Source organism: Magnolia sinica, chromosome 16 (assembly GCF_029962835.1).
Source record: "Magnolia sinica isolate HGM2019 chromosome 16, MsV1, whole genome shotgun sequence".
In the NCBI taxonomy this organism is placed as follows: Eukaryota; Viridiplantae; Streptophyta; class Magnoliopsida; order Magnoliales; family Magnoliaceae; genus Magnolia; species Magnolia sinica.
Genome location: NC_080588.1, coordinates 1,059,551 through 1,083,241, shown reverse-complemented (window position 1 = coordinate 1,083,241; position 23,691 = coordinate 1,059,551). Strand labels below are relative to the sequence as shown.

Below are 23,691 nucleotides of genomic sequence, written 5' to 3'. Positions count from 1 at the left end.
GCGTTTGGCCCACCTGAGATTTGAAATATTTTGAGTTTCGGTTTGTCCCTTCATCTTGGGGGAGAGCACCTGATGAGTGGTCTGGATGGCATGTACACAACATGGCGGACCCACATTCCATCTGGAAGTTTTAAGGTGATGTCACCCTCATGTCCCCTGCTGTTTCTCTTTGGTGTGGCCTACCTGAGTTATGGATCAGGATGAATTTTGGGACACGTTAACCACGATGAGTTGCATCAAAATGCACAGGTTGGATGGAACTCAAAAATCATGGTGGGCCCACACAGTTTGAAAGGAGAACTTTTAGTTTTTGAACTACCAAAATACAATTGCATTAGCATTCACAGAACTATTCCAATTTCAATGCATAGATGACAAAATTTAAATTTTAAAAAAAAAACACATTTATTGGATATTCCAATTTCTACCTTTTCTATACATACAATCAGATTAGATACTGAAATTTTAGTCAGATATATACAGTTTTCAGGCTCTACAAGGAATAAAATTGGGCTAGACCACTATGAGCGTTTTCGGACCATTTTCTGAAAAGGCGGGCGTCCTATCATCTGAACATATAACTCAATCCAGACCGTCCGAATAAGTCTCCATTTTGATGGTTAGGATCATCACATGATTGTGGGTCACCTCCAACATGGAGCCCATGAATTCAAAGGTTTGGATTGTATGCAGTGGAGCAGTCACCAACTTGCGGAAAAAAAAAAAATGGCGGGAAGCAGACATCATGGTTTAGCCCAAGAAGATTATGTTACCTGCTTTGGTGGCGAATTCAGGCATGGACAGGTATAGATGAATTCATAGATATACAACTCCTGAAGCGGTCGAGAAGCATGTTCTGGCTGAGTAGCCCATGGTGAGGATGGCCATTCTTGAGACATTCATCATAGTTCTCCAAAACAGACACGATGTACCTGAAATCCGGTCGCTTTGATGGGTTTGCAGACCAGCAACGCTTGATGAGGTGGTTGAGGACGGGCGAGCAGTTGTCTGCCAATGGCGGCCGTGCGTTCTGAACAAGAAAAGCATTCAAAACAACATAAAATGTAGAAAAATAGAAAATAAGCTCTGCTACTGAAATAGATAAGAACTGCAACAAAACAGGATTTCCTTGTTCAAAGAAATCATATGTACATAACATATGCATCATTCTCATTTGCCCATTTCGTAAGAGTGATCCAGACTGTTCAGCTGACAGGCACCACTGATGATGATGGGCGCCCCAGAAATCCTAGCCATCCAAATATCCAATCTTTGGCCGCTAATTCAAGGGTTGGGATCTTTCAGGCATCCTCCATCCATGGTGGGGGGCATAAGCAATGGTGTGATCACTGGACCATAGGCCACACTTGCACAGAGTGGCCTATTAGGACACTGTGCCTCCAATGCATGAGGAACCTGTAATTCGGACGTGAATTGCCTGTGCCTTCTGCTAACAATAAGATCTTGTGCGGGGCCCACCGCAATGTCGGTGAGAAATCCACTCAGTCCATGTGCCTTCTGCTAACAATAACACATGCTTTTAAGCCCCCATTAAATGGAAACTTGTTATAGATGCATTCTTTTTTACAATTTTTTAATTCATAAATATGCAAATATGCATATTTTAATTTCTCCTGAAGTTTCACTGAAAAAATCCATCATTTTCCCCATATTTCCCCGCATTTTTGGTTCTCAACGATATTATCAACAATATCAATATTGTTTCCGTATCCCCAAACAGCAAAATTTGTAGCGACATCGATACTTCGAACACTGCGCGTAACGACCTGAACATTACCAGGCCATTACCATTATGTTTTGGCCATTACGTAACCATTTTTTAATACCTTGCTCCTATGATCATGAACACAGTTTGAGAGCTTCGAATTCAGTCCCTGAATTGCATTGCAGTTATCAAGGCAGAATCCTTCAGGGATACTCTAAGATTGAGAGTAAATTATGCTCAGGTCTTGCAATTGATAAGGATGAACCAAGCTCCTATTAAGAGGCCTTTTCCTTGCCAAGCTCGGCAGATTAGATTGTCACCACAAATGAGGAATTGACTTCATGAAGATGAATCACATCCAGGAATTGGTTGATTTACCAAATGATCAAGGAGTGATCAGAAAAGAGGGTATTCAAGATCAAATGGAGGGTAGACAGATCAGTTAACATATGCAAAGTGCAATTGGTGACCAAGAAGTCAATTGAGTTGAAGGATTTTACTACGAAGAAACTCTCTCCATAGCAAGATTCGCATCTTTATTCATGATTCGAGCTATACTTGCTTACTTGGATTCTGGATTGTATCGGTGGTGATTAAAAACACATTTCTTAATAGAGATCTGGAGGAAACGCATTACATGGAAAAGTTCAAAAACAGGTTCATGAGATTTCATGAAGGTATCACTCTTTCAAATTTAACATGCTCGAATAAGACAGTTGTGTATGTAAAGTGATCTACTGGAAAAATCTTGATATTGTCATTGTACGTCAATGACATCCTGCTTACTATAAATGATATTGATACGCTGTTATTGACCAAGGAACAGTTCCCCTCCAATTTTGAATGAAGGATCTTAGGAGTCAAATTTCATCTTGGGGATCAAAATTTTTGGACCCACTCTAATAAGTTTTTGGGAATGTCACATGTATCGTTCATTTAGAAGAGCTTCTCACGATTCATGACGCATAATTCCAAGCTAATTAAAATCCTGATTATACATACTCTAAATTAAGAAAGGAAATATGTCCTCAGTCAAAAGAATAGAAGGGAGTTGTCTTCAGTGCCATATGCTAGTGCAGTCAGAAACCTTATATGTGATGTTATGCACACCGCTATGTATCTTGTTATGCTATGGCCTTGTGAGTCAATACCAAGCGATCCAAGCTAAGCACAATGGCTTGTAATTATGAGAACATTCCATTATCTCAAAGACAAATAGGAATTTTTGTTGTGTTATCATGGCACTGAGTTGAGGGCGCTGATCTATTCCAATTCCTCATAAGTAGATGATTAGGATGAAAGAAAGTTGCCTCGTATTGTGTTCATGCTGAAAAATGGCATTATTTCATGGTCCAACATAAATAATCTCCTACCACCCTTTCTACCATGGAAAACGAATATATAGGGGGGTTGTTTTGCAGTTCAAGAGGGTGCACGGATCATAAGATTCTAAGAGCCTTGGATATTGTCCCTAGTGCCAAGGTCTCCTCTTTGTAAGGATTGATAACACATCAATTATAGATCTTGCGAAGGATCCTAAACACCATAAGAAGTCTAAACACGTCGAGATAAAGTATCACTATGTTAAAGATTAATTGACAGATGGGTATGTTGTGCTCAAACACATTCTCGCTAGAGAGATGTTAGCCTATCCCATGACAAAGCTGATTACAAGAGAGATAGTTTAGCAAACATCAGGCATATATGACTACAAAGAGCTTTATATCTTTCATAAGAACGGAAGTATTGTGGATTTATGTAAGACTTCCAATCATGTTCCCCACTAGTTATGATGTTAGGGGTGCTAGGGTCTACTATTCAAGACTCACACATGTAAGATGAGATAAAAATCCATGTAGTCTTTGAGAGTGGGTTGTGAAGATGAGTGATGTTCTAGGTTGAGGGGCCCCTAGGCTTTGAGATCATCAGTGGTGCATTCTATACTTACAATGGCCCTTTCTGCCATGGCTGTCATCTTCTCACTTGCATGGGAATTAAACACCCTTGTCATGCCTGTGAAAATATGCTAGGATGAAGAGACACTCATGTGAGACAACCTTGTCTAGCGGTGCAGAAGATATGAGGAAATACAAGTCATGGCACTATCAACTCCATTCACAGCATGTTTAGGTGAGATTAGTATGTGTTAGTGCAATCACTCCGTGCCACCACACAATGCATGGCTTTTGATGACTGAGGGTGAGACTTTGGGAATCAAATGATGTTCACAGCAAGAGTGGGGCTAGGCGTTATTAAGATGAGCCGGTGCTTGTGACTCTTTTGAGAGTGAAACCTTCAATCCTGATGATATCATGACCTATATGAAGCCAAATCAAGAGTTGCTAGGTTGAGTTAGTGCATGCACCTCTTTTGAAAGGGGAAATGCTTGCAGCATGGGTGAGCAACCACATGCTTGGAGCATTTATTTAAACTTTACTCTATGATCCTTGTACCTATTGGCATCTAATTCAATCAAAGCAGTGCATTGTGCAAGTGCAATGTCTTGTAAATGATGCTAGTGGCTTTATCTACCCACCTTTATATGTTGTAGTATGATGTTTGGTGCCCACTAATTTAGCGTACAGTATGAAGGGATGTACTCATGAAAAAGCGGCTTAGTTGATTCAGAATTGTGTAATTGTGTGGGGAAGATCTGTTAATAATTTCATCAAGTTCCTAGGACCACGATTATGCACTACAAGACTTATTCGCCGCAACATTATCAAGTTTTGTGAGAAAAACTCTCAATTGAAAATTTACATATATGTAGATATCAATACTATGTGCAGATATCAATACTTTTTTTTAAAGCTTGAAACAACAACGTCAAAGTGGTTATTTTGAGCTCAATGGGCGGATGAGTGCATGCCTAGATTGACTCGAGATCGAGGCTCACCTCAATCCAATGTGGCCATGCAGTTCTAGAGCAAGCCTCTCTTGCGTAGATTGACTCGAGATCGAGGCTCATCTCAATCCAATATGGTCATGTAATTCTAGAGCAAGCCTCTCTCTCTCTCTCTCTCTCTCTCTCTCTCTCTCTCTCTCTCTCTCTCTCTCTCATGGTTAATTTGAGCGGGCTGTGGGTTTTCCAGTTTTTGGCTTTTCAATTTCATCCTCCATTGTTTTTCAATTTTGAACAATCCTTACTGTGTCTGTCACGCACCCAAAAGATAATGGCACTACTCGGTAATTGGTCAAGTCCTTCAGCATGTTTTTCTAGTAGCAGATTGAGAATATGATTTTACATGTGTTTTTATAGTTGGGAAATCTAAGAGACCATATATAAGGAAACTATGCCTAAAACATTAGTTAATTATAATGTTATTTTGATGGGGGATTACTCAAGAGAATTCACCATAGTAGGCAATAATGTCGTTAATGTAATAAATACCACAAAAATAAAATAAAAATAAAAATTGTGGTCTCATTCTTAGGAAAACATGGCATGAAATTTCCTATATCATATCTCATTTTTTATGAGTTTTCCTATTTTCCATGTTTATCAACGTCTAATCGATAATAGCAAAATATAAGATATCATGAAATATATTCCTAAACGAATCAAGGAACACACAATCCCCCAAGAAAGGACAGTATGTCCATGGTTTCCCCTAGGACTACTACATGGGTTCAAGACCTTTGAGTCAACCCAGACCCAATTTACCCAACCCAAGTTCGAGTCAGGTTATTGTGGTCCTTAGGCTGGGTTAGGGTTGGAAACTCCAAACCAATTTAGAATTGGGTTGTGTTTGTGTTGAGCACATTCATGTTGGGTTAGGTCAGGTTGGGAATAATCACACGTATTTGGGTTGGGTTGGTTTATGTTGGGTAGGTTTATAGTCTTAAGTATAGAGGAATTCAGTTAGGAATCTCAAATTGGAATTTGGATTGGATCAGATTGTGGGTTGGGTCCTCTTGAGATCAGGTTGGTTCAGGTTGACCCTCAACCGACCCACCCCGCCCGAGTTGCACCCCTAGTTTCACCTTTTGCAAACATTCTTTCTGTAAATTATAATCCCATCCTTTCAGAGATTTTCCAAGAGTAGAATGCTTCTGAATTAGGAGTGCAGTTGTTGGATATAGTTGTAATTTGCAAAACTTCCCTGCATTCAAGGTCATTAGAGAAGTCCTCGTTTGACATTCCTTGCAATCCTGATCAACTTCAGTTTTTAAGATTTCCATTGATATTAATGGTTAACACAACCCATGCACTTGGAAGGACGGCTAGGTTCCTACCAACACATATTATAGCTTCATTGGCGAACTTCACACAATGAATAAATAAGAACCTTAGTAATACAACTCATGATTTTCTTCATGAGGGAAAAGTGAACTTTAGTGACGGATTTCAAATCCAAAAACATCAACCTAATAACAATCACAACTCCAATAAGGAAAGCTAAATTCCCTCCAACATCTCATGTTCTAGGAGCGCGCGCGCACACACACACACACACACACACACACACATAGACTCGGAAAGTCTTACCTAAATAATAAAAGATGGGAACTAAAAGAACAACCTTTCACTTAAAACCATACATTTGTCGATATCAGTTAAAAAGTCAAAGTGGCATTGATGATACTGTTATGGGAAAAACCGAACTGACCAGCCAGCCATATGAGACACATGGCGAAGGACCGACGAAGCAACTTCCCTAAGCCATCAGCGTGTCCACCACCAAAGAAGCCAAGCTGAGCTTCGATGAAGGACTCATCTGTCGAGATAAACCGGTCACGCCCATAACTCTGTAGCGAGATTCATCAACTGACCTGACCATCTCGACCGAGCTATTTGACCAATCCGACCTGACCATCTCGACCCCAGAATAGAAATGCCCGGAGAGAATCTTGCATCGTACCAAGCCAAGATTGATTTGACAAGATCCTAGCCAAAAATCACGCCAATCAAGGCAAAATCGAAGATATTCTCGGGAGCAGATTTCTACTCCAATAAGTGCTCCTTCAATGTATCTAACATATCTATTGAGATACATAAACTGCTTAGAGAACCTGTAAATATAGCCCCTGCCATGGGTAAAAGGTATGTACAAAAATCCTAACTCCAGCTACACCTGCTCTAGGTTTATCTACCTGACTTAAGCATCAGAGGGTCCCCGGGCCTAACCGACGCCCCCATTCTCCTTTATTCTCTACTGGTGCAGGTACTCCACGGCCTACAGGTGGAGCCGCGGGTTCAACCTGATTTTAGTGATAACATATACCATTAAGGATCCAACTTAGGCAGGGTTGGGACGGATTGAGGGTCAACGCAAACCCAACCTGACTTAAAGAGCATCCAACCCACAACCCGACCTGTTGTGCGGATGCCTTGAATTTGCATAGTTTGGGGCAAGAAACAGGACACTGTTGATCTGACCGACGGTGTGGAGATTTTCGGCCAAGAGATAGGATCTTAACAGAGTTCTGTTGGTCCGACCGACAGGGGTTTTGCGGAAATTGGGGTATTTATGCCTAATTACGATTAGGGCTTGGTAATACAAGTGCTTTCTCTCTAAGGGCAAGGGTTTTGCGATGTGAGGAGTTTTCTAAAATTGTAAGAGCTTAGGAATGAATTTTCTCAAGGGGCTAGGGTTTTCCTAGGTGCTCATCGCAAGGGGAGATTGGGTGATTCTGTAATCGGAGAATGTGAGTGTTGTAAATTCTAAAGCTTTTGACTATAGTGGAGATCTTTGTCGCTTTGTGCCATGGTTTTTTCCCGCAAGGGTTTTCCACGTAAAATCGGTATGTTCTGTGATTGCTTGCTTGATTGTTTTGGTTATTCTAGTTATTTTGATTGTTCTATCTTGGTTGAGCATTCTTCCACAAAGTACAAGATCGACAGTAGTGTTAGATCCAAATTTCTAAAACCTAGGGCTGATTCGGGTTTGTTGTGGCTCGAAATTACGTCATAGTGGAGTGAGATGAGAGCCAGTTAACTCCAACAAAGTGGTATTAGAGCGTCGGGTTTAAGGATGTTTGGGAATTCAGTGAAGATGTCAGGGTCGAAGTTCAATATACAAAAATTCGATGTAAAGGACAATTTTAGTTTGTGACAACGGAAGGTTAAGGATATTCTAGTATCGCAAGGGTTGAGCAAGGCATTGTTGGAGACTAAACCGAAAAAGATGTCAGATGATCATTAAAGCAAACTTGGTGAGAAGGCTATGGCACCATCCATCTGTGTTTATCAGATGAAGTCATGTACTACGTTTTGGATGAGGAATCACCCCTGGAGATATGAAAGAAACTAGAAAAAATACATGGCGAAGTCCCTTACTATCAAGTTGTTTGTGAAGAAACAACTTTTTCGGGCTACAGATGAAAGAATGATCTGATCTCCTCGAGCACATGAACTTGTTACCAAGATATGTAGCGAGTTTTTAAGGCTTGGAGTGATAATCGAGGATGAAGATAAAGCGGTGCTACTTTTAAAGTCACTTCCCACATCATACCACTATCTCATCACTACTCTGTTATATGGGAAGAATACAGTGAAGTTGAGAGAAATCAGCGTGACTCTTGTTTCTAACGAGATGAAGAAGAAGTCAAACGATAAGGACTCTTAAGTGGAAGGGTTAGTTGCAAAATGGTGTCAGGGACATGGGAGATCCGTGGAGCGATCACGATCTGACAAGAAGAAAAAGTCTAGATCGAAATCAAAGGCTAAGGACAGATGCTTCTATTGTGGCATGAAGGGGCACTTTAAGAGAGACTGCCAAAAACGGAAGGAAGACCTAAAAAGCAAGGGTAAAAAGAACATGGGCAAATCGGCTAGCATAGTGAAAGAGAGCTCAAAAGCAGACCTCTCGATCTCCTCAGGTATGAGTCATCTTACATATAAGTGGATACTTGATTCAAGATGTTCACATCATACGTGCCCGGATAGGACTTGGTTTGATTCCTACAAGTCCTATGATGGTGGGAATGTTCTAATGGGGAATGACGCAACATGCAAGGCCATCGGAATAGGGAGGATCAAGGTAAGGATGTTTGATGGAGTCATACGGACTCTAGGTGATGTCAGGCATGTCCTGGATCTGAAGAAAAAATTCATATCATTGGGGGTTTTAGATATGAATGGGTGAATATTCACCACATCTGGCGGTGTAATCAAGGTCACTAGAGGTGCAATGGTGTTAATGAAGAGACGTAAGATGAAAAATTTGTACAAGTTGGTTAGGAGCACAGTTATAGGTGAGGTTGCTACCACCTCACATGCATAATCCAACATATATGACACTAATTTGTGGCATATGCGGGCATATGAGCGAGAAGGGCATGATGGTACTCCATAAATGGAAATTATTGAAGGGAGTTAAGGCATGCAAGGTGGATTTTTGCGAGCATTTCATCTGTGGGAAGCAGTGCAGGATAAGGTTTAAGACTACTACACATACTAACAGCGGAGTGCTCGATTATATACATTCCAATGTTTGGGGGCCAGTGACAGTACCATCTAAGGAGGAGCACAATATTTCGTGAGCTTCATAGACGATTACTTGAGGAAGGCTTGGGTTTACTTCTTAAAGCACAAGTCTGAGGTGTTCAACAAGTTCAACGAATGGAAGGCGGAAGTAAAAAACAAACCGGGAGACAGGTTAAGTATCTTAGGTCATATAACAATACAGAGTACAAAGAGTCGGAATTCATGAAATTCTGCAAGAAACATGGCATCACAAGGCACTTCTCAACTCCAGGGACCCCAAGGCAGAATAGGGTGGCTGAGAGGATAAACAAAACTCTATTGAAGAGGGCGAAAAGTATGCAGTTGCATGCAGGGCTACCTAAAAGCTTCTAGGCAGAAGTGGTTAACATGACATGCTTTATTGTGAATCGATCACCATCTATAGTACTAGACTCCGAGGTTACAGAGAAAGTCTGGACTAGTAAGGATGTTGATTACTTAGGATTGAGGATCTTCAAGTGTTCAACATACATCCACGTGCGGAGTGGACAAAGGATGAAGTTAGATCCCAAATCTAGAAAGTGCATTTTTGTCGGGTATGAGAAAAGTGTCAAAGGTTACAAGCTTTGGGATACAATTTCTCAGAAGTGTTCGTTAGCAAAGATGTCATCTTCGATTGGGCATTAATGTTTAAGGCCAATAAGGACACTGCAGAAAAGTCAGAAACAGATGGTGATACAGAGAGGTTATCAGTGTAGGTGGAGTCAGTTTAGCCGGTTACTGAAGGTGAAATTCAGCAAGAGCATGAAACTGACCGAAATAATCAACAGGATATCAGGAAAATATAGCTAGGAACAGGGAGAGACAAACCATTAGAGCCTCTGTTCGATATAGGTTCGAAGACATGGTTTCTTTCGCACTGTTCACAGGAAGTGAAGATCCCTCCACCTTTCAAGAGGCCAAGTTTGGAAAGGATAGTGACAAGTGGATGTCGCCCATGGCAGAGTGATGTAGGACTAATGCATGAACTAAGTAAAATGTGAGATCAAATAGTCGAATTAAGCTATTTAACAAAAAAATACAAACATCACTATAATCATCACTAATATCATGAAAATCAAAAGAAAATCATGCATAATTCTAGCCTAAGCTACCAACATCGTAACACAAGATCATTAAATAAAAAGAAACTAGGATCCAATGGATGTAGGGACATCCAATTAGTATAGGGTATAGTCTATTTCAAAATAGGAAACCTAATACAACCTAGGGTGAAAATTAGGGTTTGGGTAATTTGGGAAAGTATGAAAATTAGAAATTTTAGGTTTAGGGTTAAGGTTTTGGGGATGAAGAAAAGGGGTTTTGATATAACGATGGTGGGAAACCAAAAGGGGTAGGTGGGATTCACACGTGTGGCCGTACGGGCACACATGTGGCGTGGGAGGATGGGTTTAAGTCAGGGTTTGGATTGTGGATAGGTATGAGAAAGTTGGGTTTGGGAGAAGACGGAGATCTAGGATGGGGAGAATGAAGAACCTAAATAAAATACCTAGATGGGGGAGAAAAGAGAAGATTGTGTGGGGATAGATGGAGACCTCGCACCTCCGTTGATGAAGATTAACCTCATACCAATCTCCCTTCCAAATCGCATGGAAGTACCTTCAAATCGCATAAAGATGGAAGAAGAAAGCAAGAAATTTACTCTTTTTTATCACAAAATCCAATAGGGTTGGAACTCCCCCCCCCCCCCCCTCATGTGCTGGCCTATCATCCAAAATAAGAAAACTAAAATATATATTATCAATCTCAACCATCAAATAACTCCTAAAAATTACAAAAAATATAAAGAAAGCAAGATCAGAGTCTAATGGGCCCGGATCTAAAAGATATGGGGGCTCAATCCTTGATTAACAAGATCCAACGGTCGGATTGACAGGAAATAGAAATCATATGAATAAAATGATCTCCTAAGCAGCCTACATGCATCATCCTAAAGTGGGGTCTTCCTGATGCACATCCAATGCATGTGGGATCTTTAAAATGGCCTGACGAGCCCCATCTGGAACTCATCTCCCATCCACAAAGAAAGTTGCGCTGATGTGAGTGGTCGTTTTCGTTTCCAGTACACCCGAGTAGGTCCTCTGATGTCCCCATCACATATGAGATGAAATCTCTACATACGAATCAGACATGGGAGATGGCGGAACTTCCAAAAGGTCAAAGGGTTATTGGGTGCAAGTGGGTGTTCAAAAGGAAGCATTAATAGAGAAATAAAGTGAAAAATTCAAGGCACAACTTGTAGCAAAGGGGTACTCACAGAGGGAATGAGTGGATTATAATGAAGTTTTCTCTCTGGTTGTAAAAAATACGTCAATCAGGGTGCCACTAACTATGGTAGCGGAATCCAATTTAGAATTGGAACAACTTGATTTGAAGACATTATTCCTTCATGGGAACTTGGAGGAAGTTATTTACATGAAACCGCCAGAAGGATTCGATGAGCTTGGTAAGGAAGATTACGTGTGTTGGCTGAAGAAGTCATTGTGTGGGCTAAAACAATCTCTGAGGCAGCGGTACAAGTAGATCGATTCCTACATAGCGGAGATTAGCTATATCAAATGTGAGTATGATTGTTGCGTATATTACAGAGTCCTTGAGGACAGATCCTACATTTTAACAATGTTATATGTTGATGACATGCCGATTGCTGTGAAAGATAAGAAGGAGATACTCTTGCTTAAGTCTCTGTTAAGCAAGAAGTTTAACATAAGGATTTGGATGCTGCGAAGAAGATACTAGGCATAGAGATACACAGAGATAGAGAGTTTGGGAAGCAATAACTGTCTCAGAGAGGATATGTGTAGAAGGTACTAGAGAAGTTCCACATGAAAGGTGTTAAAGCCAGTTAGCACACATCTAGAAGGTCACTTTAAGTTGTCAGTCAAGTCGTGTCCAAGCATAGAAGAGGAGATTTCAAAAATGTCACGAGGGTCGTACGCGAGTGCAATGAAGAGTCTCGTGTATGCGATGGTTTGCACGAGGCTAGATATCTCACAGCCATTTAATGTGGCCAGCAGATATACAACGAATCCAAGAAATGGGCATTGGAATGCTGTTAAGTAGATTCTCAAGTATCTTAGGGGCACAGTCAACACTAGGATCATGTTCGGGGGGACACGTTGCTTCAGGTGGAGTTGTAGGCTATGTGGATTCAGATTATGTAGGAGATCTGGATAACAGGATGTCCACTATGGGATATGTTTTCACATTAGCAGGCGGACCAATATGTTGGAGATCTACGCTAAAGTCTACGATAGCGTTGTCTGCAATCAAGGTAGAATAAATTGGTGCGAGGAAGGTGTCAAAGGAGGCATTATGGTTGAAGAGTCTGATAGGAGAACTCGAGCTGAAGCGTGAGGCGATTCAGTTGCATTGAGATAATCAGAGTGTTATCCATCTAGCATTGAATCAGGTGTATCATGCGAGAACCAAGCACATCGATGCAAGGTTCCAAAAGAAATGAGAACTCATTACTTCAGGAGAGATTCTATTTCAGAAAATTCATACAAATGAGAATGTCGCGGACATTTTGACAAAGCAACACTGCTTGGGCTTCATCAATCTCACTAGCCATTGATGAGATTGGGCACCCTAGCACAAGGGTGAGGATGGAGCTGCATTCCAAGTAGAGGATGCAAGGAGCGGTCTACGCTCAAGGTGGAGGCTAGCACGGGAGATCATCAAGGTGACTTGGTAGAATACAAGTCAAGGTGGAGATTGTTGTGCAGATGCCTTGAATTTTACATAGTCTGGAGCAGGAAACAGGACATTGTTGGTCTGATCGACAACGTGGAGATTTTCGATCATGATATGAGAGTAGAACAGAGTTCTGTTAGTATGACCGATAGGGACTATCATTCCGACCGATGGGCTCTAATTTAGTTCTATGGTTTTATGAAAATCTGGATATTTAAGTCTAATTACGATTAGGGCTTGGTTATACAAGTGTTTTCTCTCTAAGGGCAAGGGTTTTGCATGGTGAGAGGGTTTTTTCTACACTTGTAAGGGCTTGGGAAGGGATTTTCTCAAGGGGCTAGGGTTTTCCTAGGTGCGCATCGCAAGGGGAGATCGGGTGATTCTCTAATCAAAGAAGGTCAGTGGTGTAAACTCCAAGGCTTTTGATTATATTGGAGATCTTCGTCGCTTTGTGCTGTGGTTTTTTACCGCAAGGGTTTTCCACATAAAATCAGTGTGTTCTGTGATTGGTTGCTTGATTGTTTTGGTTATTTTGATTGTTCTATCTTCGTTGAGCACGCTTCCACAAAGCGCAGGATCGACGGAGGTGTTAGATCTGAATTTATAATACCTAGGGTTGTTTCGGGTTTGTTGTGGCTCGGAATTACATCATAATGGTGTGAGATAAGAGCCGGTTAACTCTAACACGACCCAACCTGAACTCCAACCTAAGGTGCCCAACCCGAACCCAACCCAACCCAAATACATGTGAGTATTCCCAACACGACCTAACCCAAACCAAATTTGCTCAATCCAAATCCAACTAGAATACAAATCAGGTTGGCGATAAACCCAAACCCAACCCGAGGACCTTGACCCCACAACCCAAATACACGTGAATATTTCCAACCCAATCTAACCCAACCCAAATTTGCTCAAATCCAAATCTGACAGGAATTCAAATCAAGTGGGCGTTTTTCAACCCAAACCCAACCTAAGGACCTTGACAACCCGACCTATGTAGAAAATCACAAAAGCAAGACTGTAGACGAGGGTCTTAGCATCCACGGGGAAGAAAAAGACAAAAGAAAGAGTGTAGAGAGAGAGAGAGAGAGAGAGAGAGAGAGAGAGAGTTTGTACATATTGTTTACTTTCTAACCTAGGCCCTTTTATACAAAAGAGGGCTCCCTATTTCCTAATCCTACTAACACCACAACTCTTAGAAGGAAGTTCTTAATTTAACACTTTCCTAAATTGACTCAACCAAAACATGCTTAACAACTAAGTAATCTAATTAAACTAGGACTTGGCAATGATTTTCAACAACTTGAACTACAGTCAGGTCAGGCGGGTTCGGGTTAACCCGAAACCAAGTTACAGCCTTAGATACCATGTTAGAAACATATGCAGAAATTTCTGCTTTCGAAGCATGTGAACCAGATCGAGGCTAAAACTTCCGCAAATTAAATGATCACATTGAAAGGTTCATTGATATCACATATGATGGTAAAACAGTAAAAAAAATCAGTTTCAAAACAACAAACATGTCTATTCAAACAAAAGAGATCTGTTATAGAATTATCTAAATCATGAAACAGATAGCAATCTCTTGAAAGGGTTTTGCTGATGTTCCTTATCTTTATGAGGATGTTAGCAATGTCCTCAAACCTTTTGAATGCCACTTGTGACACCCAGTGATCAATTGGTCAGTTGATTAAATAGTACACACTGGGAGCAAGACATGATGCAAGAATCACACCAATCAGATGATCCTAATCCTTTGAACGGTGCCAGTTTGTTACAACCCTCCGTTGTTTACAAGCCATAAATCACGTGGGTGGAATCGTCAAGCCGAAGTGCTGCTTTGGAATCATAAGCAATACAAAGTGGGATCATCAAATAGATGTTTTAAGATGATGATTGAACCTATTTTGTTTCTCCACTCAATCTTGACCATCCATTTTCCATGCTATTAATCAGATGTTTAGGATCATCTGATTGGTGTGGTTTTTGCACCATGGCATGGCCAGCTGCCCCTACTTATATCAATGAACGGACGGTTCAAATCGTTGATAGGTCATGCCTTCTGCCATTTGAAAGCGATGGGATGTCAGCAAAACCCTATATAAATCGATTCAAACGAAATTAAATGGCCATGATACAAAATCATCAGATGGTTCTATATTCCAAATATTAGGGTGGTCAATGGACCAGGCCTCAGGCCGCATTTTAAACTTTTCAGGCTATGCCTATTAAATTTTTTGCATTTGCTAGGCCCCAACCCAGCCCATTGACAGCCCTACAGATATTGTTCATGAAAAATGAGTTTTAAAACTTCGACTCCATGTCAAATTTCAAAATTCAAGCCTCGTACATACAGAAACTGCAATACGTCACTCGATTAATCAGTTTTAAAGCAACTACCTTCTCGGACACAGCGAATGCAGCTTGCACGGGGGTCATTCCTTGAAAGGGAACCAGCGCTGTCGTCAGTTCCCATAGCACGATCCCGAAACTGTACACGTCGACTTTTCTAGTGTATGGCTTCTCCTTGATCATTTCAGGGGCCATCCAACGGTATGTCCCCGCATTACCTTTGGATGCTTGAGACTGCGTCTCCAGACATGAGGTACCGAAATCAGCTACCTTAACACGCATGTCATCACTTAGGAGGAGGTTGTGAGATTTCAGGTCTCTGTGGATCACACCTTGCGAATGAAGATATTCCATTCCTCGGGAGATATCAAGCGCCAACCTCAGAATCGTCTCAGTTGATAATGAGTACGGATCTTTCTTGTGGAGGTACATCCTCAATGTCCCTTGAGACATGTATTCCATGATGATACAGTACAAAGGAGGCTTCTTGCAGGCTGCAACGAACTGTGAAAAAAGGTCATGTCACTAATCAAGAAACAAGACCATTTCAAATCCCACAGCAATATAGACGAATGGAAAGCCTTAACAGCTCGAGCATGTTGCATGCATGGTGAGTGTGCATGTTTCTGATGTTCTAGAAATAGAGGTAACCCAAAAGAAGGTTGCAATAACTGCTCTTTTTTTTTTTAAATGCATCTCCTTCAAAGCTCGAATCCATGACATCTACTGGAAAACCAAACACAAACCCCAAGGCTAATGGCAGATTACTTTTAAGTCTCTATGTTTTCTATTATTTTAAACGGATCAGATTTCTCAGCCAGAACAAGCCAAGAGGATATGATGGGTTTGACCAAGCTGCCACAAAATGGGTCGAGGTGCAGTCTGGGTTTTAAGACAGTGAACCAAACAATGAGTTTAATGACTTGTGTGAAATAACAGTAATTCAAAAAAGTAGTTACATGCCTATTTGCTTGTGGGTCAGTTCTGCTCACTGAATCGAATAGATTTATTTCAAGCAAGAGAGAATGAAACAGATTTGAAAAACCAGTCCTTTGGGATGGAAAAATCGGAAAAGGATGGAATTCTCTCCCATTCCAGATGGGCCTACTGTTTTAGTTACTCTAAAAATAATTGGTTTCATCAAGAATAATGGCTTAAAGAAAAGGCAAATATAGCCAACTCAAACCATCCAGTTAACTGTCCAATTTAACATAGGCATGCTCCTATGATGTGAGCTTTATGGATTCTCATAAAACACTGATTGAAACAACCCAACCACACATGTGAACATGTATATGTTGTGGTGGAACAGGGAGCTCAACATCACAAATTTGGAAAAACAGGTGGAAGCGCTTCAACAGTGTATGTAGTTGATCTTATGAAGATAATGTGAAAAAACCATGACTATCGGTTAGGGAAAACATGGAAATAGATAGAAAATGAGACACAAGATATACTTGATTCATCATAATGTAGCTACGTGTATAGGGAAGCACTGGCAAATCATTTCACTAGCAAAATAAGAAGAATACAAGGTAGAAGAGAGGCAATGCTCACATACAATGAACATACAAGAACACTCTCACCTCTTCTCATCACACAACCAAGAGAACCTTTTGGAAAACTGTATCACCTCTTCTCTCGACTTTGCCGAACACATGAGAAGAAACACATATGAGAAAACCCTCTCTCTCTCTCTCTCTCTCTCTCTCTCTCTCTCTCTCTCTCTCTCTCTCTCTCACACACACACACACACACACACACACGGGAAAACCCTTCTAGGCTCCAAAGAAAAAGACCATCTTTAGCTTTTATAGCATGTCAAAACTCGAAGATCAAGAAACCACAAGCAAACTTTTTTGCCCTTAAAAAATTGGCCCTAACCTCATCATCACAAAGGGACATTTTTGCCATTGAGAAATGCCCCTCACCTAAAGCCAATGTGATGGTCATTACACCCAACATTATATGATGGCCATCCTTATAATGAATCATAGCCCAAAAATAAGGCGGTGGTCTCGAACACAAGACCACCCGCTCTGATACCAATTTGATGCAGGACAATTAACTACTTGCTCTAAAAGCTCGAACTCTTAGAGTATGGCAAATTAATCCCTTCATCTCATAGCTCAGGCCCCACATCTCATGGGTTAGGACCTCAGCCGAACTCCCTTCGTGGGCCCCAAATCACATGGGCCGCCCACCCCGAGTGTGTCCCCGTATCCCATGAGCTACCCCACTCGAGCCCGGTGTGAAATGCGCATTAATCACCCCTGGTAAGGAGTCTTGAACACAAGACCTCCCCCATGGGCCCCAAATTGCATGGGTCACCCACCCCGAGTGTGCCCCTGCATCCCACAGGCGACCCCACTCGAGCCCAGTGTGAAAATGCCCCTGCATTAGACTTCCATGAAGCACATAAAAAATACAATTGCACAAAGAACTAACATTTACTGCAAAATTGTAGGATTGATATTTTAGATTAGAAAACAGGAACAGAAACGAATTCCATTTCTTTCATGTTCCGAGCAAAAATCATTACTTGTGCTTACCTGCACTATGTTGGGATGATAAAGACGCGAAAGCAGAGCGACTTCAGATGTGAACTGTGACTCGAGATGAGCCCGGGTTTCCTCATCTCGATCAGGGATTCGTACCATCTTCACAGCAACTGCCCTCTGCTTGTAAATTCCTCGGTAGATCCTACTGTGGGCCCCAGAGGCGAACTTGTTTCCAATAAACAGTTGCGACAGATCCGCCATCCATTCTTCTGATTCCCCTCCCTCTCCTCCCATCAGACTTTCCACATTATCCGGTTCAAATAACATTGACCAAGATTCCACACTATTCCATCTCATCCTCTCCAAATCCTGTGTTTCCGAGGTAGGCTGGGCTGCCATAATTGAAGAAGGGACAGACTCGCTCTTCTTCTTCCGAGGCCGCAGCGCCGGGAAGCAAGACACCATCCTGAGCATCGGATGCGGGCTTCTCTAGAGAAGCCCGCGAACCGGAACAGGATGCCGCTGCTGTTGCAGCTAAGAGAATTGGGGGGAATCTATTGAAGTATCAATGGGGATGGAATTTTTTTTAATTTTGCAGGAAGGAGAATTTGAATTCGGAGACATTGGTTTTGAGGGAGGAATAAAAAGGGAGATGGGTTATCAGAGAAGTGATGAAATCCAAAAGAAATCTACGAAAATCATAGAGAGAGATTACTCTTTTTACAGACACCTTAGAAGGAAAATCTGAAATCAGAAAATGAATTTTGATGAAGGAGATAACAAGAAGATGGGTTCAAATGGGTTTTCAAAGAAGTAACAAAATCAGAGAGGAATCCATGAAAATGTAAAGGGGAGAGAGAGAGAGAGAGAGAGAGAGAGAGAGAGAGAGAGAGCAGATTTGGGGAGATTTTTGCTTTGAATTCAAAACCTGGGTATTGCAAAGAGAGATGGATTCTCTATGGTTTTCAAAGAAGTGTAGTAGAGACCATAGAGAAATTCCGAGAGAGAGAGAGAGAGAGAGAGAGAGAGAGATTCAAACTGAAATTCCAAAGGTCGGTTTATGAGAAGGATTTTAAAATGGAAAAATGGGTGTTGCAGATAGAGATAAAAGAGAGATGAATTTCCATTAGTGTTCGCCGCAGTGACGAAATCAAAGAGAAATACATGAAAATTAAGAGAGAGAGAGAGAGAGAGAGAGAGAGAGAGAGAGAGAGAGAGAGATTGAAACTGAAATTCAAAAGGTTGGTTTATGAGAAGAAGGATTTTAAAATGGAAAAATGGGTGTTGCAGATAGAGATAAAAGAGAGATGAATTTCCATTGGTGTTCGCTGCAGTGAGGAAATCAAAGAGAAATACATGAAAATTAAGAGAGAGAGAGAGAGAGAGAGAGAGAGAGAGAGAGAGAGAGAGAGAGACAGCAGATTTCAAGAGCTCTTTTTCATGGATTTCTTGTTTTGGGGATTTTGGGATTCAAGAGAGATAGAGATGAGAGTAAATGGTTTGTTGGATTTGGGAATTGCATTGCATTGGATTGCATTTGAATTGAAGGATTTCAAGCAATTCCCGTGATTGCGTCGCTCGAAAAGTAGAGTAGAGAGAGCGAGAGGGAGAGAGAGCGCTTTTCGCACCCTTTATTAGGAACGAATCCAACCGTTCCGTGTTTTCGCATTTATACAATACACATACAGTGGCGGGAGATGATACGGTAGAGCCCATTCGAGAACCCTAAATAGAGTACAACCACATTTCCACCGTACAATTCATAAGTTGATGCATCAATCTGGATCGTTCATATTGTTTGATATATCATGGATGGCCCATTTTGAAAAAATCAAATTCATCTTGAACTTTCCCAGGTTGAATTTTTCTATGAACCATTTTTATTTTATGTCAAACTATTGAAGGCCACAGATCAGGTGGACAACATCAATTGATAAAGGTCTGGTTTTTTTTATAATTTTCATATATATCAGGAAAAAATAGATAGACGGTCTAGATTGATAAATTGACCTATTACGTGTACGGTGGATGGATAGATCTACCATAATCCGGTTGTACGGGATCTACCGTACCTGACGATGGCATCATTGCCTACGCCCCGCTCTCTTCATGGATTCTCTCTCTCTCAAAAGTTGGATGATCGGCGCCGCAGGATCATCCAGCTTTAGTGGCTGGATGAGGCCCACAACTATCATTTGGAGACCTATCCACCGTTCGATCATGTGGCTATGGTCGAACTATCTTTCGGTGGTAGGATAGCAACTTGGTAGGCTGAACTGGGCTCAACCCCAATTCCAGAGCACTTGACCTCAAGGCCCAACAAGTGGGCTCACTGTTGCTACTTGTTTAACATTAATGAGCTAAGATTTTGGCTGGATGGCTAAGATTAATCTATTGGCCCTTGACTTTTAATGTAGGAGCATTTTCACACCGGGCTCGAGGTGGGCAGTCCGTACAAGGTGGGTAGCTCATGTGAGGGAGGTGGGTGACTCGTAAGAGGTGGAATTTATGTGATGTGGGGCTCACGAGGGGTTCAGCAGATGTCCTAACTCATGCGATGTAGGGCCTGAGCTGTTCGAGGTTTTAGAACAAGTGATTAATTGTCCTACATCACCTTTGGTTCTCATATCGATGACTGGGCCTTGGTTTGCTTCTCCTCGACTAAGCTGCTTGAGCTTTTAGAATAAGTGGCTAATTGTCCTACATCACCTTTGGTTCTCGTATCAATGACTAGGCCTTGATTGGCCAATTGTCCTAACCCATACGATGTAGTGATTGATCTGTTTGAGCTTTTAGAACAAGTGGCTAATTGTCCTGCACCACCACGTTCGGTTCTCATATCAATGAATGAGCCTTAATTTGCTTTTCCTCAACTTAACTCACTGTAGTATGATGTTTTTGCCCATTTTAGGGGCAGTAATGGGACGGACCAGTTCTAGCAAGTTCTCTTAAAGTTAATTTGGCTGACCCTGGCCATATAAAGTTAAATAAATAATCAAAGATTTGATATACTTCAATTTAAGAATTTTTATTATTATCTGATATATCTTCCATCAATACCAAGTCCCATCATTTAAACCGTTTGGATCATCAAAACATGACTACATATTAGAGTATCCTTAAACTCCTATCTTTAAACCATTCATTTTTTTTAGATAAGAGGAGCCCATTTTATGATTTATATTTAATCAGACAAATGGACCATTCATCATTGGCCCAAACTGGATAAAGGGCCTAGATTTTAAGCCCAGGTCCTTAGGATGGCCCATGATTAGAAAAGAGAGAGATTTCTTCCCCATGGAAACGGATATCCTTATCATATGCTAATAGAAAAAAGATATGAACGGTACCTTATATGGTAGCAAATTCGATCTGATCATCAGTGAATACAAGAATCTGGCTAGTGGACTACCAATTCCGTAAAAGTGGGGTTATGATTCAGTGATCATGACCGTTGATCTGATTGACCCAACCGTGGATGGACCATACCACAAAACTTTCATCTTGCGGACAATGCTATCCCCTTTGATTTGTGATCCACGAATAGATGGTTGAGAAATACATCAACGTGGAGGCATTTCTGATCCAACGGCCCATTTTAATAGATGGCGCTGATCAAATGATCCTAACCGTTGATTTGTAGGAAATCAAACGGACAGTTAAAAATTAAAGTTGTAAGCAGTCCAAGTTCAACGTGCCAAATCTGATGGTTAAGATCGTCCGGTCTAAAAATAGGGCGCCTATGTTTTGGCCTTTTTAATTGTTATAGATGTGTGCCACGTGTCCAATTGCTAAGTTGCAACCATTTAAAAATAGTAATGGACTATCACAGTAGTAAGGTCCCTGATTAAAATGTTATCTGGCCCACACGTGTGTGGGTGACCTGTCCATCCACACGCTGGCACATGAAACCATACGGAACACGTGTGCGAGAGCTTTTCATCTGGTTGGAATAATGCTTATATCTTCTGGCACGAGTCATTTTACACCTAAAAGGTGGACCACGTCACACAAAACACATGGACGGCTAGAAAGAATTGTTTTAACGGCCAATTTATTTTGTGCATTAAAATGGACTGATTTCTGAGGTAGATCTAAGATTTTGCCAGCAAATCAGATGGAAAGCTCTGATATCGTACACGTGTTGTATGGTGGCACGTGTGACTCTCACATGCGTGTGAAGTTAGCAAATATAACGAAACTTGAAAAAACAAAAAACATATTTCAGAGAATAGTCTTTTCGTCTCTCTATTGGAAATCGTTATTCCTCGACGCGCGAGGATATCTCAAGTATACTCAGCTTTTCAATTTGTACAAGTGGGGCGATGGTTCAATGATCTAGACGATCTGTTCGTTGGGGCCCATGATTGGACACTGAGAATCACTCAGGTTGGCCAGATCCTCATCCCATTCGTGAGGATGGTGCACTATCGCAGTATTTCTCTTTTTGACGGTCTATTTGCAGCCCACAAATTCCAACGGTGGGATTCTCACTGTTGTACTTTAATTTTTACTATTTCTAGAATATCCAATTAAGAAAGGTGAGCACTGAACGACTCAAATCTGGCTAACTCGACTCGTCCGACTCATTCAAATCCGACTCGACTCGAACCAAATGTGTGAATTGGTCCGAACCAAGTAAGCTTCGCCCAATCCAAACTTAAACTGAGTCAAGTTCGAGTTACCTAGTAACTCGACCCAACTCAATCCGATTAGACCCGACTTGATCCGAAACCCGACTCTCTAATCTTAAGCACTGCATCCTACCCCGACATGATCCCAAAATCTCTCTCTCTCTCTCTCCCTCATCCTCCTCATCTTTCAAGCCTGACCTCTCTCTCTCTCTCCCTCCCTCCCTCATCCTCCTCATCTTTCAAGCCTGACCTCTCTCTCTCTCTCCCTCCCTCATCCTCCTCATCTTCCAAGCCCGACAACTACCCACCACTCTCCTCCTCCTCAGTCCAGGCTAGACCGGACTTGAATTAAGTCAGGCATGTTGGACTCGGTATTGAGTTAGATCGAGTTTAGATCAAGTCGAGTCAGCCCTAACTCGGCCATTTATAGATGAAATGTGACTTAGCAACTTGTAAGGGAAGCATGGTCAAGAGAAAGACGGTGCTAAAGCATTTATTAGGATTGGTGTTCAAAAAGATTTTGGAATGTTGGAGTAATACTAAATCAATTACTATAATCAACAAAACCTAACTGTGGGAAAAGGTATCTAAATGATTACTACAAGAAATCTATTAATAGCAAAAGGGTTCAACCAAACAAAATCTATCGTACCAACCCAATCGATCAACTCTATCAATTATTCTTTATATTCCGTAGTATAAGTCTTGCTCTTTAATGCAATTAGTATCTTAATATTACATTAAGAGTAGCAGTAACTAAGTAGCAAATCTTTAACTATAATTCAAGTCTACACTCATTCATTGAATGATTTCTATTTACAATACAAGTAGTTCTTCTTTGAGAAGGGTGCTTCGAAGTTACTCATTGCAGTTGATTGTAAGGTATGAATATCATCTTCCGATAATCACCTTATCATTTTAAAAAACCAATCTTCTTAGATCTCAGTCATATACATGCAATTCTAACATATCTGCTTAGCTTTACATATCACGTAATTCTATCCTGCATACGAGAGGTAACGCTCATGTTGGAGACTCTTTTGGGCGTGATTAATTCGATGTGGGACCCAACAGGCCAATGGTCAAGATTACAACTGAGTATGCAGGGTATGTACTCCGTTGAAACGGCCTTATGATGGGTAACAGCTGCCTCGCGTTGCGAGATGGATCCGGTAGAACTGGAATATGTTAGAGCCAACATTCCACATTACACGTGGCAGGCAAGATAATGAATCAATCCGGTCCGTACATCTAGTTGCCCCTACTTTGGATGGATAGTGTATGCGGATACAAACATATTCGATTATTCTG

At 41.2% G+C, this 23,691-nt stretch overlaps 1 protein-coding gene across 1 annotated transcript; it reads right to left on the bottom strand.

Annotated features, from left to right (window-relative positions):
• Positions 1 to 386: 386 nt before the first annotated feature.
• LOC131229253 (serine/threonine/tyrosine-protein kinase HT1) lies at positions 387 to 19,378 on the bottom strand. The gene is made up of 3 exons (XM_058225159.1): positions 17,798 to 19,378; positions 15,294 to 15,749; positions 387 to 1,030 (listed from the first exon to the last, which is right to left on the bottom strand). The coding sequence occupies exons 1-3, from the start codon at positions 18,218 to 18,220 to the stop codon at positions 791 to 793; spliced, it is 1,119 nt and encodes a 372-aa protein (XP_058081142.1). The 5' UTR covers positions 18,221 to 19,378; the 3' UTR covers positions 387 to 790.
• Positions 19,379 to 23,691: the final 4,313 nt, after the last annotated feature.